At 39.1% G+C, this 18,910-nt stretch overlaps 2 protein-coding genes across 6 annotated transcripts in view; one reads left to right on the forward strand and one right to left on the reverse strand.

Moving 5' to 3' along the window:
• Nucleotides 1-18,636, forward strand: part of SLC41A2 (solute carrier family 41 member 2) — a 59,999-nt gene extending 41,363 nt beyond the window's left edge. For 2 of the 3 annotated variants that reach the window (XM_036400957.2, XM_036400956.2), the window contains one exon: nt 611-2,403. In XM_036400957.2, the coding sequence (XP_036256850.1) occupies nt 611-796 (186 nt within the window). In that variant the 3' untranslated portion in view covers nt 797-2,403. Of the gene's footprint in view, nt 1-610; nt 2,404-16,848 lie in introns of those variants that run through there. The other variant, XM_036400959.1, reaches the window with a different exon arrangement.
• CHST11 (carbohydrate sulfotransferase 11) overlaps nt 7,989-18,910 on the reverse strand; it is a 160,487-nt gene continuing 149,565 nt past the window's right edge. For all 3 annotated transcript variants that reach the window (XM_054514891.1, XM_036400960.2, XM_054514892.1), the window contains one exon: nt 7,989-12,877. In XM_054514891.1, coding sequence (XP_054370866.1) covers nt 12,029-12,877 — 849 coding nt within the window. In that variant the 3' untranslated portion in view covers nt 7,989-12,028. The remainder of the gene's footprint in view (nt 12,878-18,910) is intronic.

Consider the following 18,910-nt stretch of genomic DNA (forward strand, 5'->3'; position numbering starts at 1 on the left):
ATTGCAGGTGTGCCTTATTGCAGAAGGGCTGAAGGTGTTTTTTCAGCCATAAAAGTAGATTCTAAGCCATTTTTTTGCAGTTCACACAACCCAGGTGAAACTGTTGTTAATTTGACCTGTTATTCTTTATATCACATCTGATTTCAGTACTAAACCTGTCCAAACAGGAATTATGCCTGGGTTGAGTGTGTTCATGTGGGGCAACATGATTTGATTCTGAATTATCTCAAAGCCCTACTTATTTTCTCTCTGTACAGAGTGATGTGTTGTAAGAGAAGTGCAGTTGTGTGTTTGGTGGAACTTTTTTGGCTTTTCCTGCCATTTCCAGAAGTCCTCAAGCATAGTCTGGGTGAAAAATGCTTTCAGTAGTTCTGTATGTTCTTTCCAGCAATGCCTGTGATTGAGAGAAATTGTCTAAGCGTCCTCTCTGGCTTTAAAGTGCGGCACTTTAATTGTCTGGAATTAATTAATATTAATTATTTGTATTTTTCAAAAGCAATGGTATGCAACACTTTGGTCTAGTATGGAGACAATAATGATGGCTGTTGACTTCCTTTTGATGTAACTTACAGGATAATAATACAGATTTTGTTTGTTTGATGTTGTGTAGGTGTTTACTTTGTTGTGGATTGCTGACTGGATGGTGCACCACTTCTGGAAAAAAGGAAAAGACCCTGATAGTTTTTCTATCCCTTATCTTACTGCACTGGGAGATCTGCTTGGAACTGCCTTATTAGCTATAGGTTTTCATTTTCTGTGGCTCATAGGTGACAGAGATGGTGATGTTGGTGACTAATTATTCCAATGGATGCAATGACTTTTCCTGGAATATTGACAAGACTGCTCACTCCACTTGAGGGTCCTCAAAGTGTTTGTTCCTTTTGGTCTAAGTAAATCCAGTTGACACAGACATAAAACAGCCTTAATGATTATAGTTTGGTTTGCTTTTAAAAACTTGGATGGAACTACAGTACGTGAGAGCTTTTTTCTGAAACCAAGGTGGGTTGGAGGTAGCTGAAGATATCTGAGTAGACACAATAAAGGGCAGATGAATCCTTCATCAAGTTTTAAATTGCCTAAAGAGTTGATGATATGTTCTTACCTTGCAATTTCAGTGCTGCAGCTCTCTGACCATTGTAGACTTGACACCAATAATGACTGTTACGGTCCACACATTTTGTCATAGGCTTTTTTTTCTGTAGAAGAATATGACCATCAGTGTTTATAAAATTAGACACTTGAAAAGTGTCTGCAGGACTCAGCCCATTTTCTTTGCGCTAAAATGAGCAACCTAATTATTTTCCTGTTGGGATTTATTAGAACAAAAATAGAAAAGGCAAATAATAATGTGACACTGATCTGGTCACTATTAATGGGTGAATGGTTAAAACTCCTTGTGTTGAAAAGTGTATGTTCATTTAGCAACTGAAAAGATGTTTAACTAACTGATATTAATGGTGTTGTGATGGCCAGTATCCTGATTTTAATGAAGTATTTAGAGGTGTTGATTTAACTGTATATACTGATCCCTGCTTAACTTGCAGTATGAAAGATGAAGTTTCTTTTATAGGCCCTTAGGCAGTTATGTAAACTTCTCAAATTCCAGACCTATGTCATCAATTTCTAAGTAGAAATCTCTGCTTTCAAGCCATGCAAATAATACGGTCAATAAGAAAATGTATGGCTTCTCAATGATTTCTCTTATTTGTAGACCTGAATATTTCAAATAATACATTGATCAGGAGGACTCTGGTTGCCATTTTGGAAAAAAAGGTACTAATTGCTCTATTTTAAAATCTACTGGGAGTTCCTCACAGCATAAATTTTAGAAGACTACTGCACACATCCAAAATGCATAATGAAATAAACAAATTGTATTTTAATTGTTGTGATTGAAAGTTTTAAATTTTGAGATTTAAATAAGACAACTGAATCCATATATCAGCATATAGTTTAATCTTGTAAACATTGGTCATCTGCTTTATGTATACAAATGCTTTTTAATTTGATGGACCTACTCAGATGAGTAGATTACGTGGATAAATGCTAATGTGACTTCTATATGTGTTGGTCATCTTCAACTCTTTGGAAGTTCAAAGTGTTTGCAATCTTAAAAATTAAACCAGCTATTCAGTGCCTACACATGGCTTTAGATGCCTGAATTTTAGCTCCCTCATTTAAATCTTTTTATTTAAGCATTTTCTTACTGTTATTATAATATAGTTGTTTGAATGAATCATATGTATTATGTCTTTTATTATGTGAGAGAAAGATGAAGTCTTTCTAACTTCAGGTTCTCTGACTTTTTTTTAATTTGTATTAATGTTATTTAAAATAGCTTCTTGTATGTAGCATTTCTGAAAATATTATTAAAATGTTTAAAATGGAATAGAAGAAACTCAATTTTTTCCAACAATGGTTATTTATTTTTGATACAGCTGTAGATGCAAATTTTTGTATTTGTTAAAACTGCCATCTGAATCAACTCAACTGACATTTCATGCACTTATTATAGTTACTGGACTTTAGGGTAATTTTTAAATGAATTGTAGGATTCTTAAAAATTAAAATTTCTTGAGATACATGTGATCTTGTCTGATCCAATGCGTGAGGGAGTTGTAGTATGGCAGTATCCTTAGTGATTAGTATCCTAAATATTTCCCCAGTAAATAAGCAACTGTTGGTACAGTGTGACTGTTTAGATTACCAAAGAGGGGAAGAAATGTTACATGAGTAAAATTAAGTAAAATTCGAAAAAGGGAAGTGTATTACCAGACTGAAATTATCTGGGCTTGAAAACAATAAGTGATGGGAAATTATAATAGAAAAATTTGTTAGTTGAAAAAGGGGACAGTCCATTTCATGGTTGAGAGAGCAAAACCCATTTTGTGGGACAGAAAAAGGTGCAGACTTTCACAAAGCATTCATTATCAGAGGCAAGAGCAAACAGAAGGAAGTTATTTGGAGAAAAGAATCAAAAGGCACAGCCAAACGTGTTTCTCAGGAAGGGAAGAAAAATATAACTTGTGTTGAAAGGATTTAGGGAAGAGGTGTAAAAAGAGATACTTTAGGGAGGGGTGGAAGTGAGGGAGAAAAAAAAGAATGCTCTTACATATGATTAAAGAAGAACTTTGGTGAGGAAAGAAGTGCGACACTGATACAACAGGGAAAACCTTGACATCCGGAAAACCAAGGAATAAATAATCTATGATGTCAAAGGGGTTTGATTCCTATATGAAAGGAGCATTTTAGGGACTTACATGCTTTAGAAAGTCTGCTACCTCGTGTTAAGAAGGCAAACAACTCTTACCACATTTCATGTATTCCAGCTGTGAGGATAATATGGGAGGTGGCACAAAAGAGTGCTTGGATACCAGAGAATTTTTTCAAGTACTCAAAAGCTGAACGCCCTTAACCAATTTTAATTTTAGTCAAGTCAATCTCTTCACAGCGTTCCACCTACTTGATTTTTTAAAAAAGCCCAGTAATAGTGAATTACTTCACTTCATGTGTGGGTGAGAAATGTTAGCAGAAATTCTGTCAGAGACAAATTGTGTGCTTTTTGTACTGCTTAAAACATAGAATTGAAAGGGACATCCTGAGATGTTATTGTCTCTTTTTATCAAAACAGCCATATTTTATAATCTTGCAGATAAAATGATGACTCTTGGTTTTAAAATTCATTAAGTCCTTTCCTCCTCTCAGGCTGCCAGAAGATTCTTTCAAACCTTCCTTTCTAATCTGCCTAATTAGGACTATGGCTGGTTCACATCTCTTTGCTTTTGAGTCAGCATGGAGCACTTCCTTTGATTCTTGCTTTTATTAGCTCATTCACCTCTTTTAAGTTGTGGGTCGTCCTAAAGCTCCTCCTGGAACTTCTTGTTCCATTTTTATTCTGCTGATGAGCTAGACCAGCCAGAAGCTGCAGGTGGTTTGCCTTACAAGTTACTGTCTGTAACCTGGTGCTGAGTGACTCTTGGGGTGGTCTTGTTTGGCCTTCTAATTGTCTGCTATTTTTTTTCCTCTACTTCAGAAATATCTCTAAGGGGAGTAGAACTACAGGCAGGTTATTTGAAATGTGTGTTATTTTCCATTCTGAAGGACTCTGTGACCATCTCAATGGCTCTGTGAGTATGCATGAAAAGGGATAATCTTATTTGTAAAGTACAGCCAGGTGCAGCTTTAAAATGTGGAGTTAGTAGTGTTTCATACCATAGGTGTTTTCTTTTCCTGTGTAATGCTTTGAAAATAATCATTCTAGTGTGTTACTGAATGACTCCAGCTCCTTTTTAGAGTAATTATATAGCCAGGATTGTTCCTCTGCTTTATTATGCTGTTTGACATAGGGGAAGATTCTTCTTTTAACATATGTAGATCAATATTTTGATTTTTATAGCATTACTGTAGATCTTAATCTGTAATGTTTTAATTGGCAAAATTATATCCCACTCCCATGTTTAATATATTAATTTCACTGGGATTTTTAGGATGTTGATGAGAAACTGGTGAGCAGCAAATGAATTTCACTCCTTTTTACAATTTACAAACAAAATTAGACTTTCCTCATACAAAGATTAGAACAGCATGAGGATTAAGGCTTTACAAATGCGGTACAGTTTGCAGAATCAGGATTCAAAATGAGACCTATCATCTTTTTAATGTATTTGCTATTTCACTTCAGTTGTGAGTGTCACAAAAAGCTCTCTTAAGTGCAAGAATAGCCTCAGAATACATGTCATGAAACAGTAGCATAAGTGCTCTGTGAAATGAAGTGTTTGAAATTCCTTATTATTATTGTAATGGTAAAATTGCTATTGCAAATGAGAGTCTCTTCAGAGGTGCAGAAAATGGCAACAGAATATGATAATTGAATTATAATCTTCTTTGGAAAAAGTAAGGTAATGTTCACAAACAGTACTAAAAGGACTAGAAGTGCTGTGAAGTATCTTAGTAGGATTTTTCTTTTCTTTCTGACTGGATTTTTTGTGATACCATACACTGTTTTGTGTTCTCTAATCCATTCCTAATCACTTCAGTCTGTTGTTTAGTAATCTTTCGGATTATCATTTACTCATATATATTTGAAGTTAAATAAACAGTGTTTTTTATATATAGGTCGGTAAAGAACTAGGAAAAAAAAGTGTGTTTTGTCATTAAAGCCTCATTCTGACTTTCCTAAAGGAAAGTCTTTCCGTTAAGTTTAATGAAAATTTGATCATCCTGCATGCTGTGCATGAATACTCTGGGGAATCCAATATTATCAAGACATGAATAATTCACAGTTAAAGCTAAGAACCAGTATGTTAACTAAACATACAAGATTGCCATATTCCGGGTGGGTACTCAAGAGCAGGAGTCATTCAGCATTGGCTGGGCTGGATGGGCTTTACCTTCTCTGCAGCTAAAAAAGTTGGTTTCAAGTCCTGCTAGTTATTTATTTAATATGCAGGCTAGTTCATCATATCCTCTGTTTATGCTTTTATTTCTCAGTCCAAACTATACTTGAAATATGCTTCTCCCTTACTTAGCATTCTTCAACTTGCTCTTTTGGGAGATTGTTTCCTCCTCAACAGTTGCTTAAAGTCTTAAAAGGTAGAGGAAGTGCTTTCCTTGAATAATTCTAAATCTGAATTTCCTTGAATAATTCTAATTCTAAATTCACTTTTTGCAAGTGAAATGGGGTGCAAGTGAAATCCTGAATTAATTATATGGTAGACACCTTCTGAACAGATCCTCAGGATTTAATAATGCTAAGTTCTCAGATTTACATTTGAAGTTACCTGGACACAGTGGTTGTCTCTCCACAGCGTGGCTGCTTGCTCTGATTTGACCTTTCTATCTAAATTAATTTACTTGAAGTTTAAAAAATAGTAAAAAATGCAGTGATTGATTTCATTCATAGAGCAATCACTTAAAAAAAAACCAAAAAACCTCTATTTCAGACATAAAACTAAATCAGTTTTAGCTAGAATAGTTATTTGCTAAAGGAAGTCTGAATAAATTAAGCCTAAGAAAGGCTTAGATAAAGGTTAAACCCTGACTTTGCCCAAGCTTTTATGGAAAATTTGGGCTGCTGTGGGTTGCAGATTTTGACTTGATGTAGGGCTGCAAATACCTGCTGACAGCACAGAGATCTCTTTCTGCTAAAAAGGCATGAATTGCTACAGTAAAATTCTAGTTTTTAGAACAAGCCAAAGCCTAATGGGTAAACTGTTATCACCCAGCTGTATGTTACCCTGACAGCTTTATGTATTAGTGAAAAAAAGAGAAACCAAGGAATAAACTTTGGATTGATTTTTTTTCTCTGACTGAGGAAAACAGCTTTGCTGGTTGCTTGTTTTTTAATTAAAAACTCTACTTGAAATGAGATTTTCAAACCCACATAATTTTACTACAAATGCTATGTCTCATTTTCCAAAATGATCTGTCCATTTGTTGCATAGTGCTAGGATGTGTGCTCCTAAAGGAATGTTAGCTCAGGTTGCTTTTACTCAAAAAATAGGGACAGTCAATGTCAAAATCAGTAATCTTATTAAAATATTGGCAAAATATATTTTAAATAATGTATAAAGGAATAGTAATATTTTCTATATGTTTTCCTCCATGAATAAGCCACTACTCTAGGTCCTTAATGCCTCTGACTTAGCCAGCAGAAGGTTTTTATTGACAGTGAGTTGAATCTCAGAGTCTAGAGGCTCGAGCACATCAGTAGAGTGACATTTCAAGTAATAGGGGAAACAGGTGGCTTCTTGTCATGCCAATAGAGAAGATGAAGTTGATTTTACTCTTTTAACATAGATTTCTTTATAAAATTGATTAGCATGCAATCTGGGGAAGTGGCATTTGGATACTTTTTTCAGTGCACTGAGGAATAAACCAGACTAATATTTCAAAAATTTCAATCTTTGGCAAAGTTGTACGTGCAACTGGAAAAGCAAGATATTTTATTTTTGTGTGGCATCAGGAGTCTGGTACGTGATGATGTGTAACATAGCTAGTGAGAAAGGCATGGTGCTGCTGGTTGGCAAGCATATGCCCTGATTGCTGCTCTGCTGCTGGCTGCACGTGCTTGATTTATTTCTCTTTTCCTTCCCATTCTCCACATTTTAAATTCTTTCGTAATTATGATGGAATTGAATGATACGTGTTTTTATCCAAACAAAGTTTGGAAGTATTGGAGTTCATGCCTGCACAGGGAGCAGGTTATGACCACAGGAACAGTCTTTCTTTGCATCAAACTTCGCATCATCTCTACTGGACTTAATCTCTTATTTGGGCCAGAGGACACTTCAGTTGTGCAGGATCCTGTCACTTTGTCACACCCTGCAGTGCTCCCCATCCATCTCCCACTGCCAGGGTGCTGCCCACAGCCCTGCTGCTGCCAGCTCTCCTGTCCTACAGCAGCTTCCTGAGGCTAGTACCACGGGGCAGCTGGTGGATATAAATAGGAAGGGATTTTGTAAATTTGCAGTTATTTAATGGAAAAATTGAAGCTTGCCAAAACGACAGATCCTCAAGTTTCCTTCACTAGTGCAAATCCAATTTTTTCAGTCTCTGTGGCAGTATGAGAGACTGGTCTTTTCTTTCCACTATCTTACAGGCAATGAAGGAAACCACACAAAAGCTGTGCACCCAAGGCTGTGCAGAGAGGCCATTTCTTACTCCATTACCCCCAGAATGGAAGTTTCTGGGTTTGTGTGCAAGTGATTTCAATTTTGTAAAGCCCCCAGCTCCCTCCCTCCATCCATGTTTGAGTTCTGCAGCTGTTGCTTCCCCTTTGCCTGGGCTCAGTTCCCTGGTTGCTCTGCCCACTGAACCCCACCAAGGGATTTCTCCTGCTCCACAGGAGTAGATAATTTTGAGTTTTCAGTGTGTCCTGCCTATAATATACAATAAGGCAGGTAAGAAAGCAAAGCTGTGTGGACAAAAATCCCACCCTGAAAAATCCACCCTGAAAGCATGAGCCATAAATAAAGCACACAGAGAGGAATTTTCTTTCTTCAATTTAATTGAAGTTACTTAGAAAAATAATCAGGCTTGAATGGCTTTTTTAAGGAAAGACTTATGAGCGGGTCACACTTGTGTTGGCAATGTATAATTTATCTTTTTTGCTTTATTAACAGTATATTTAAGTATAAGGAGATACTTCTCTACAACAAGCCTTCTACTGCATACAAATAGGTTAAAAAAAAATCCAACCCCACATTGATGTTAAATTATTCGTACACATTGTATTGTGCATGCATGTAAGAAAATAACACTCTCTGTAACAAGAGTAATAGTAAGGACAGTCCCTTTTTGTACCTGAAAAGTGCAGCAGACTACAGTGAAACCCTAAAACATCTGGGGTCAACTTACTTCTAAAAGCACTTCTGCTTGTGGATTATTTATTTCACTCTTATACAGCGCATGGTTCAGGCAGTTTGCATGTTTCTGTCATAATGGACATGGTTTATGAAGAGGCTGAAGAATGGACTGAGCCAGGTTTGGGGGAACATCCCACCACCCAACAGTCTCCACCATGTTCATATGGGCCAAATTCAGCCTGCACTCCAAGTTAAGGTACTTGATGCCATTTGGGGGGAACGACCCCTCAGCTGTGGGTATCGTGCCAAGTACAGCACTGAGCCAAGCACTGCTGGGCTCAGGGCTGGCCCTGCCAAATGACAGGGACGTAACAGCTGCTCAGAGATGAGGATCACTGCTCCAGCAGCTTTGAGGTGGCTGGGGACAGAGGTGGGGAGCAGAAATTCCCCCACTGATGTTCTCTCTGTGCTCATCACTACTAGACATAATTAATGCATGCCCTTCTACAACAGCAGCTTCCTGGGTGGCCCTTTCCAGCCCCATGGGCATGTCTGTGTTTCACATTTTGATGTGGCTCTGTGCTGCCCATTTGTCTCCCAGGACCAGCTGTGGCCACAGCAGAAATAGAGCTGGGAAAGAGGCAGAACTCAGGAGCAGACCAGCTCCTCTTCTCCTCCAGCTGGGAAAACCAGGGAAGAGTTAGAGGATAAAACCAACCCAGTTCTCTGTCTGCCCCCCACGGCAGGTGGTGGCTGCCAGCTCACTGACATGAGCACAAACAACCCTGAATGTCCTCCTGTGTAGCTGCAGTGGAAAGACAGATTTTTTGGCTCAGTCAAAACAGCATGCCAAATAGGCCAAAGAAATGGCTATTCCTTAGCATTTGCAATCCTGCTCTGAGCTGGTGAGGGCTTGCTGCTCACTACACAGGACATGATCATATCCAGCATGTCAGCTGTTCATTTTAAACACAGATCTACAACCCATTCACAGCACCTCAAAACAGATATAATGCACTAAATAGCCAGGTTGTAGTAGTTTGGGATCAAGGTTTTTCAAAAGCAAGGGATTTCATGCACCCACTGAAGTCCACATAAAAGCCTACTCAGTGCTGAGCATCCACCCATAGAGCTACCCTCTGTGGGGAGCCAGAATTTAGGTAATCCAACCCAAAGCTGTTGCTAAAAATTCTGGCTGGAGGAACGGTCAGCCCTCAGATCTCCTGAACACATTTTTCACTTAAAGCTTTTCTATCACAGCTACCATATAGAGGTTTGGTGTCTCCAAAGTGTGAAACTACAGAGAATATTTCAGAATGCATAAAAATGTGGTGATGGTGCCAGAGAAAAGTACAAAAGGAAAGGGGGAAGCACACCCTGTTCTTTAAATATTTACTTTCTGAAGAAACTTTTGTCTTAAATGAAAAAAATCACATCACATTCTGCTGGATGGATTAAGAGCTGACTGAGAAGAAAATTGGACCAGAATATGAGCACTGTGGATGCAAGACCAAACTAACACACAAATAGCTTGTAGGAAGTATTGTGAGGAGGAAAAGGGCAACCTGCCTCAGACAGTTGTTTTCTTAACAAACATAAAACCATTGAATTAGGAACATAAGAGGGCCAGGGCACTGTGAGAGGTACAGCTCCACACACTCTAAATGAGACTAAACTGCTTTAAAGTAAAACAACAACCAGTAATTAGCAATGGATCAGGAATTCAGAGGGGTGAGCCAGCCAGCCTGACCCTTGTCAGCCACTGGTCCAGTGCTCCAGGTTATAAATAGGGGGTAGGTTATGAAAACTGTGGCTGTTCCAGAATGGATAAGAGATTTATTTGTATGGTATGATAGAGAAAATAATGACCTGAATCCTGCCTAAGACCAAATCCAATTGCGAAAGGCCTTCAGTTGCTGTTTGTTATGTTAGTTTTTCAATGAGATTTATTCAGCAACTTATTTTTATCAAATAAAATGCAAACTATTTTCTTCTTTAATCACATCTGTGTCCTGGAAACTAATACAATTCAGTGGATATTACTGGCTACTGTACAGTTTGACATTTTTCACGATCTGGCTCTGATACTGTTGAAACAGCTCTGCCTTGAGCTGAGTTTATTTAAATCATCAATCTTTTTTGAAAGGGTTTGTTTTGATCAAAAGATTGACATGCAGGCAAGTTAAATCCCCCATTTTTAACCATCTATCAACTTTAAAACAAATCTGATATTTTTACAAGTGTCAGTTTAGCCTCTGCCTCCTTTTGCCCAGCTGCCTGTGGATGCTGAGGTGGCTACAGAGCATTCCCTCACCTGCATCCAACTGAAGCAAACATCTGGAGAAGCCTGATTTTCTGCTCCCACTAGCTGGCTAACAGAACCACACTGAAATACCATTTTTCATTGTTTATCTGCTGTGTATAGATTACTATCTGCTTACCCAAAACAATCTGCCATCCCAAAAAGCAGTTAAACACAAAACAACTGCTGCTGAGACATTCCCCTTAAGAAAAAAGGTTATGGTCTTACATTAGAGATGACTTGGATGAATTTCTAACACATCAGAACTTAGAAAAATTCCCGTCAATGGCATTTAGGCATCAGCTAAAAAAGAAGGCTTCTTCTCCTCCCTAGGAAAAAGCCATGAATCCATCATCTAGGAAGATGAGACCTTTTTTATTGCCTTGCATGCCTAATCAACATGAAGATGACTTTTTGACTTTTCAAATTACATGCCCAGATTGTTTACAGCAACGTATCATTATCAGTTGGTTGCCCATCTTAGGATCAATTAAGGAGGCATGACTTGAAGAGGATGGATGTCCCCACAGCTCCATCCTGGATATGAATTAAGTCAATGCCAATTGCTTTGGGCATTCAAAAAACCTCTTACAGCCACTTTCCAAATGCTGATTCTTTTCTGATGGACCATCCCCAATTCATTTGGGCTGGGAGGCTTCAAATTAAGAGCCAGTGAGAGTGGTCATATTCTCCAAAAACTCATTAAGACTTATAAAAGGTTCATGGTTTCTCTTCCTAAGGAATACACCTAAGAACACCTAAGGAATGTTTCTTTCAGTCATGGGTATTAGATACCCATGAATCTACACAAATCTGGGTTACTTTTCTTTTTCAGGCCTAGAAAGATAGATTTTGTACTAGTATGGAGTGCAACATTACTTTCTAAAGAACTTATTTTCACCAATCTTCTCAAAGCGTGTGGTTCCAGAACCCACGCTTCCATATTCCTATATTTACCTGCATCATTGCCTAATGGAAGAATATTATTACCCAGAGCAAGCTGGAAATTGAGGAAAGCCCAAAACCAGACTCCTTTGTTAACAGTTCACATGTTATCCTATCTCTGCTGCTGAAGTGAAACCTACCAAGAGACAATGTTTTAAATAAGTATAAATAACATTAATTAGAACTGGAGGAACGCAAGATCAATGAAATTCACCAGAACACAATTAACATTTGTTTAAACAGTGTAGCAGTATTATTCATTTCTACAGCTAGATCATCACAATCCCGTTACCCTGCAAAGAGAGCTGTCCTTTCTTACAGTTGATTTAAATAATTTTGACTGTGCTGCTCGCAGCATCATTCAAAAAAAGAAAATATTAATTTACAAAATAACCCATTCTCCATATTTATTATGACAAATAAAAATCTTAAATAAAACAGGCTTTTTCTCCCCTCTTTCCCCACAACCCATCCCTCATTCCAATTTCAGGTAGCTTGGCACTGAGTAATTAAACATTAAAAAATCAAGTTTGTAGACTTCATACAGCTGTGTTTGGTGCAAGGAGCTGATGTTCTGGAAGAACTCTGTGGTCATTTCATCAGTAGTTCTCGTAGACTTTGCATAGGTGGGGAATTTCAGGTAGTTGCCTACTCCCGCCAGCTGGAGAATGTAATTTGAATCCTCTTCGAGTGTTTCGTACTTTCCTATGAGATCGTAGTGGATGTGGCAAGGGTGGCAGAGGGAGTACACAGTCTGCCAGTGCTCGTTGAAGGGCTCTTCTCTTTGGGTGTGTGGGTCGATGAGATATGCCACGAACTCTTCAAATTTCACATCATCACCTTTCCGCAGAGCCTCCTGGGTTGCGTTTTTCCTCTGGCGCCTCACGATTTTGGTGCCATATCGTTTGTGGAAGGAAGTGTTGTACTTCTGGGTGAACTTGTTCCTGTAGGCTGACACCAGTCTTTCAAAAGGCTCGCGAACAAAGAGGAACTTCATGTAGTTTTTCAAGCGGTGGTTGATCTCTGGGATGCTGTACTGGTTGAGAGTCTTCAGGTTTGAAGACACGTGGGCTTCGTTGGCCGGGATTTCCATTGGATCGCTGTACTTCCCTCTTCCCGTCAGAACCATCATGACTCTCTTCCAGTTTGTGCAGGCCACTTTGGGAACATAGCAATAGATCATTTCATGATCCTCATCCACGACCAGGTGCTTGAGATCGTTGGGTGTCAGCACACGGCGCTTCCTGCTGGACACACTGTTTGCTCGGCACGTGTCTGTCACTTGGTCTCGTCTGATCTGATGAAGAATTGCTGTGTTGGACAACTGCAAAGGAAGCACAGGCACCAGAAGTAAAGGGCTGGGAAACTCTCAATGCCCTTTTTGCTTATTATACAAATTCATAGAAAAGCAGATCTTTCCCTGCATGGAATAATTCATTATGTGGCTGGGTCCAACTGACACTATTCTAGAAGACAAACTGTTTTTGTCTCAAAACTTCTTGATACACACTGATTAAATGCTGTTCACAGAGTATCCAGAGCTTTGCTTGGAAGAAAATATTAAGGAGCAAAAGTGCTTACACAGCATGGTGGCAAGTGTATTTACAGAACCCTCATCCTGAGATGTGGTCACTGCTTCTCTTAGGCCTGGAAAACAAATTTTGCCTCCACTCTGCAGTTAAACCCACAGCTACAGCAGTGTTGGACCTTTTGCTGCCAAGATGGGGTAGGAAGATACTGGAAAATTTGACAAAGTGAAAATACTGTGTGTTCTTGTTATTGGTGTCTTTTTGGTTAGAAAATTTAATAGTCATGGGTTGTTTCTTGACTATGACTATATGGCTTATACAGCTATGGCCAGAATAAATGAAGTCTATGGATATTCCTGCAACTTCCCAAGAGGAAGATTCATTCAGACCATGCCAGTGCAGGGCTTCTGTGTTTGGTTATTCAGAGGTGTCTCTGCATGGCACGGGGTTTTTCTGTGCAGCCCTATCCTCACTGCTATAAATACCTTATTACTTATTGAGAATAAACTGCATCAAAGCAACAGTGGAAAGATGTTAGTAATGTCATTTACATTTATTTAACACCATTTACCTGTGAATTTTGAAGAACCTTATGCTCAATAACTAATTTAGCCTCAAAGACAAGAATTAAGGCAAGTATTGACTTTCCTATTTGATAGGCAAGGAGGTCTGAGATTCCTTCTTGTATGCTGAATCTTTCAAAAGTATTTATCTTGTACCTTCTTGTTGAATTAACATGAATCACAGGACACTGAAAAGAAGTATTTGAGGCAGTGCAGACTCTATGCACCTGCTATGTGTGTTCCTTTGGTTATAGGGGTCTTTCTCCCTGCCAGTATACCAGAAAAAAACAGTACATACCAGGCAAAACCTTGGGAAATGGTTTTGCACCTGCTTGGGAGTTCTGAACCTCCAGTTCCTGCAGTCACGGGTCAAATCTCTGCTTTCAATTGCAGTACTTAGACATGATTCCTATTTTAAAAACCCACCAAAACTCAAAGAACAGAATCCAAATGAACTTAGAGTCAAAACCCAAATGAAAATCCAAAATGGGACCAAGCCAGTTGCAGGATTTCTGAGCTTTGCAGAGAAAAGAAATAGAAATTGCTTTGTTACAGACTAGTAGTGCTAAGAGCCCAAGTTTCACCCACCCGAAGGGCAACAAAAGCTTTTGCAGCACGTGAACAACAGAGACTCTCCCACTGCCTGGGCTGTGGTGGGTTGCAGAGAAATGTCTCCATAGTATGAGCAACACCAAGGGGCTGATGTAGCTCAACTCAGGGCAGGAGGACTTTTTCTTCAAGAGAGTGTATATATGCCAAGCCTGGGACCTCTGTATTTTGCACAGTGCCACCTACCACTTCTCCTCTGAATTCCATGATACTTTCCTCATCTCTTTTGCTCCTCTTTTCAGTAAAATGATGGCTAGTGGTTAAAATGTGCACTAGCCCAGTGCAGTTCTTTTAGACAGGTTGGCTTGTCTTTTATGTGTGTGTGGTATCCCCCTGGATATTTCCCAAGTGCACTTCAAGGGCAGTTTTATGTCACAGTCAAAGTGATGAGAAGCCAGATGTGAAATGTGCTTCGTGCTTCCTAGGAAAACTGACTGGCAGGGAGTTTCCAAATTAGATGTTAGAAAGCAGTTCTGAAGGACCACACAGATTTTTCAAGAAAATTAGTTTTTCTGTTAAAAAAAATCCCTTTTTCAATTTATTATGTCCTCAGAGAAAAACAGAAGAAATGGATCTCAACCAGCTCTATACTCATTAGTTACCAGTCAATAATTTTCAAAGCACTAAAGAAAACCCTATGCAAACACACAGACATACAAATTCCCTTTTGCAAATAAAAAGCTGAAATCTCTCCTCCTGCAGATTTTCATAAAAAATCATATAGCACAGGAATGCTGTTTGCCCCAGGTTGGAGAGGAGGAAAGGAAAGGGGGAAAGGAAAGAAGGAAGTATCAGAAGGAAGGAAGTATCAGAAGGAGGGAGGGAGGGAGGGAGGGAGGGAGGGAGGGAGGGAGGGAGGGAGGGAGGGAGGGAGGGAGGGAGGGAGGGAGGGAGGAAAATATTGCTACATTATGTTAATGCACTGTATCTGATTTTCTGGTGCTGTTCTTAGGATAAATACAGAATTAAGTGGATGAGATTCTATGGTCTGTATTAGATAGAAGGTCATATTTGATAATCTAATGGTTGCTTCAGACCCTAATCTGCAGATGAATCTTTGTCGAGCTCTGCTTTGCTCCTGATTTGGTTCCTCCATCAATAGGCTAAGCACTTCCCCATACATTAACATTAATGAGCTTTTCAGACATTTAGAGTAAGGGGAAAACCGCAGCCTTAGTATTTGCAATTACCAATGAGCTTGTACTACTTAAATTGATTTAGAAGATTACACTTGTGCATTTTCAAGTGGTACTTTCCTCTCATTCTTTTTAACATGGAAAAAAATATGAAGAAATGGGATAAAAGCCACATTTACTAAGTACACAGCAACACCCCAGGCTGAGCTGTGCATGTGCTCTGACCTGCCTGGGGGCACACAGAATGCATATTAAATAGCAGTAAAACAGTAAAAAAGATTGTCTAGTTCTCATCAATGACAGCGCCTTTTGGAATGGCTGATTGATGAAGGACCACATAGGAAATAGAAAGTTCGACTTCCTTTTTATTCTATCCTACTGACTTCAGTTTACTAAAACAAACAAAAAAGATAAAAGGCCAATCTAGTGACTGTCTTAGAACAATGCCAAGTGTATCAAAGCCCATTTCTTCTGCAGCTGACTAACACACATGATGCACCCTAGAAAAGCTGACCTACCTGCTTCCCCCAGAGACACACAGTCCTGCTGGCTCTCCTCGAGGTTTGATGGCAACAGCCCCCTTGCTGAAGGAGTGGCTGATAGGAAAGCCACATTGGTCCTGCTCTAGTGAAAGGCCAGGTAAGGTACCCGAGAGCCTTTAATGGAACCCTGAAAGAACCAACAAACTCTCCTTTGCACAAAGGACACACTCTGTGGCCCCTAGAGTCTACACAGCACCATGGAAGGTAATCATAAGAGCATTTTCAATTTAGTATTTTAAAACTATATATTAACAGTGGGTGAGCTGATGGTAATATGGTTCCTCTTCTTTTAAAGTTACAGGCAGGGCTTTTAAGCCACATAACAATTTCACTCCTGAAGCTGGTAAGGGGACCTGGAGAAATGGTTAAGTTTAAATGAGACTGGAAACACATTTGTTTAAACTAGAGACCCACCTGGCCAGGGAAAAAGTGCAAATGTGCTCACGGCTAATTAGGAAAATATACCCCACAAATTTAAGCAGCCAGAGAGAAGATCCAAGGAATGGATATCTTTAAACCCATGGATGGTAAAGGACAAGACAAACAATTGGGGTCATGAACTTTTCTTCCTCCAAAGCTGTAACAGATGTGGCTACAGCTGAGTTGTGAGCATGCAGCTGCTGCCTGGACACTGATGGCTGTGCCCGTGCTCATTACCAGAGGTCCCTGATGACCCCTCAGTTTTAGAAACCGCAATAAGTAACGGTCTAAATCCACTTTGGCTGAGGACAGTTTCAAGCCTGAGAGCAGCGTGGGGATGGTGATAAAGTCGTGCTCAGGTGTGTCCTCTGACAGTTCAACTTGGACTTCATCAGGCCATTAAAGGTTTTGGGAAGACATCTGATAAAAACAGCTGTTCTCCCCTGAAAGGATTGACACCAGAGATGCACTTAATAATGTTTTTGTTTTCCTGCAGAAGTTGTAAAGGGGGACAGAGAAGAAGCGCATGTCAAGATCAAAGTTTTCCTTCCTTTTCTGATGCAGTAACTGAGTTGAACAGTGAAGCAACATGACCAGCGGGAGACTTCTAAGCTCAGTGGCATTAAAAGAAGAAAAAGAAAAAAGTAGTCTGGGGACACTCTGATTGCAGAAGCTTCTCATCTCTATCAGTCCCAAAGTAACAACAAGGGAGGAAAGCCCAGTACACTCTGTCCTCTGTTCAGTGGAAGGTGGGGGTGTGTGTGCAGGGAGGGCAGGAGGGTGTTTTGGGGAGAGCACTAGAGAATATGCTGACCAAAAATGCATACGCTGACCAACTGGCAGTCATCAACTCATTACAGGCAAAGGTTATTCAAGGTAAACCAGAGAAATGAGATGGGAGGTATTTCCTTCTGGTTACTTAGGCACAGCAGGATAAAGTAATCTTTGAAGACCTTTCCAAGCTTGATGGCCAAGCAGCAAGTACAGATTTAAACACAGGGAATTTTTTAAAAAAAAATTTTTCTGAATATAGTAGTCTACTGAAAACTAGGTGCAGACATCAAGTGAATTCATAGGTACCTGCACTGAAAGCAGTTTTTTAATAGAAGTATGGAAATACTGAAATGTAACTCAAAAAGCCCATTATTTAAGTTCTGTCTCACTATGAAAATTATGGTGGAAACCCTCCACATTTACCAGGCAGGATTTAGTTTATTTCTTTTGCATTGCCTGCAGCTAGTTCTGTATTACTGTAACCAGGCTCACAACCAGCCTATGCTGGGCCTGCTAACAAGACACTTGATCATGGCAGACTGAAGGGCAAAATTATCCAAATTAATTTAGCATGGAATAAAGAGGATAAATGGCATTTGCACGCCCATTCCTTGCTAAATTGGTTTTTCTCTTCAATTTTGCCTTAACGAAGACTTTGCATCTGCCTTTAATTCTTAAGTTACCTTTATATTTGGAGGTTTGGTTTGTGTCCTAGTTGCTGCAGAGCTTCCCTCATCTGTGGTCCATCAACTAAAAAACAGCTGACACCCAGCTGGGTCTATCCAGAACTGATAAAACCAGAGCTCATATCCACCAAATTCTTAACAGTATTTGTTCAGAAGGGGTATGTATAGCAGCCTCAGAATCCACAGAAAGAAAGGTCTTCAAGTGAGAACTGTCAGACAGACGAACTATAGGTGGCACTAATGGTCCTGGTTGTGTGATATCAAGAGAGTCAGTTGTCTGAAATCTCAATTATTATCAACTTTCCTTCCCCGAGCCCATCAATTACACCATCTCAGTTCTAGGAGGTGTTTATTCAAGATACAAAATGGTTTTTAGTATTACTTTTGTTTTCCCAGATGCTAAAAGGGTGGGGGATTTTTGAGCATGAGGTTACATGCAAGCATGTTTTCAATCCTGTTTTCACATGAAAGGTGTGAATAAAATTCTTGAAACCTTGATGGAGAGCCTTGAAGTTACAAACATGGTTTAGACTATTTTAAGACTTGGCTTTTACAATTTGCATCCATAACTACCCTACTTATTGTATATATGTGCTATACACCAAGTTCTAGATTGTATTCTTCAAAATGTTCAGCATTAGACAATAATGGGGACCAACAATTTTTCATACTTGACAGTCCAAGCATTTCTCAAATCATCACAAATAATTATTACTCTGTGCAGATTTCTACAGATGACAGTCAGACAATTGTAGCTGTGCAAATCAAAACACTGTATATAAAAGAACAATTGCATTTTCAATAAAGGGATTTTATTAAACTGACCTGAACTGCAACATTTTTTTAAATTAATAGCTTTGCAACTTTTCATACTTTGATTTACTTCACATTTCACGGCATACTAATTTTGACTTTACTTTTTCAAAATGTTTGAGCACTCAAATGAGGAGCATACTAAAAATTAATATTCAGAGAAAGTATATTGTGTGTCCTGAAGATGGAAATGCTTAACATCTTCCCTGAAAACCAGTGGACAGACAAACTGGAATATGAGTTTTGCTATGAAAATGTCTCTACAGAGTGACTGGATAAAGGAAG

This window comes from Molothrus ater, chromosome 5 (genome assembly GCF_012460135.2).
Source record: "Molothrus ater isolate BHLD 08-10-18 breed brown headed cowbird chromosome 5, BPBGC_Mater_1.1, whole genome shotgun sequence".
NCBI lineage: Eukaryota > Metazoa > Chordata > Aves > Passeriformes > Icteridae > Molothrus > Molothrus ater.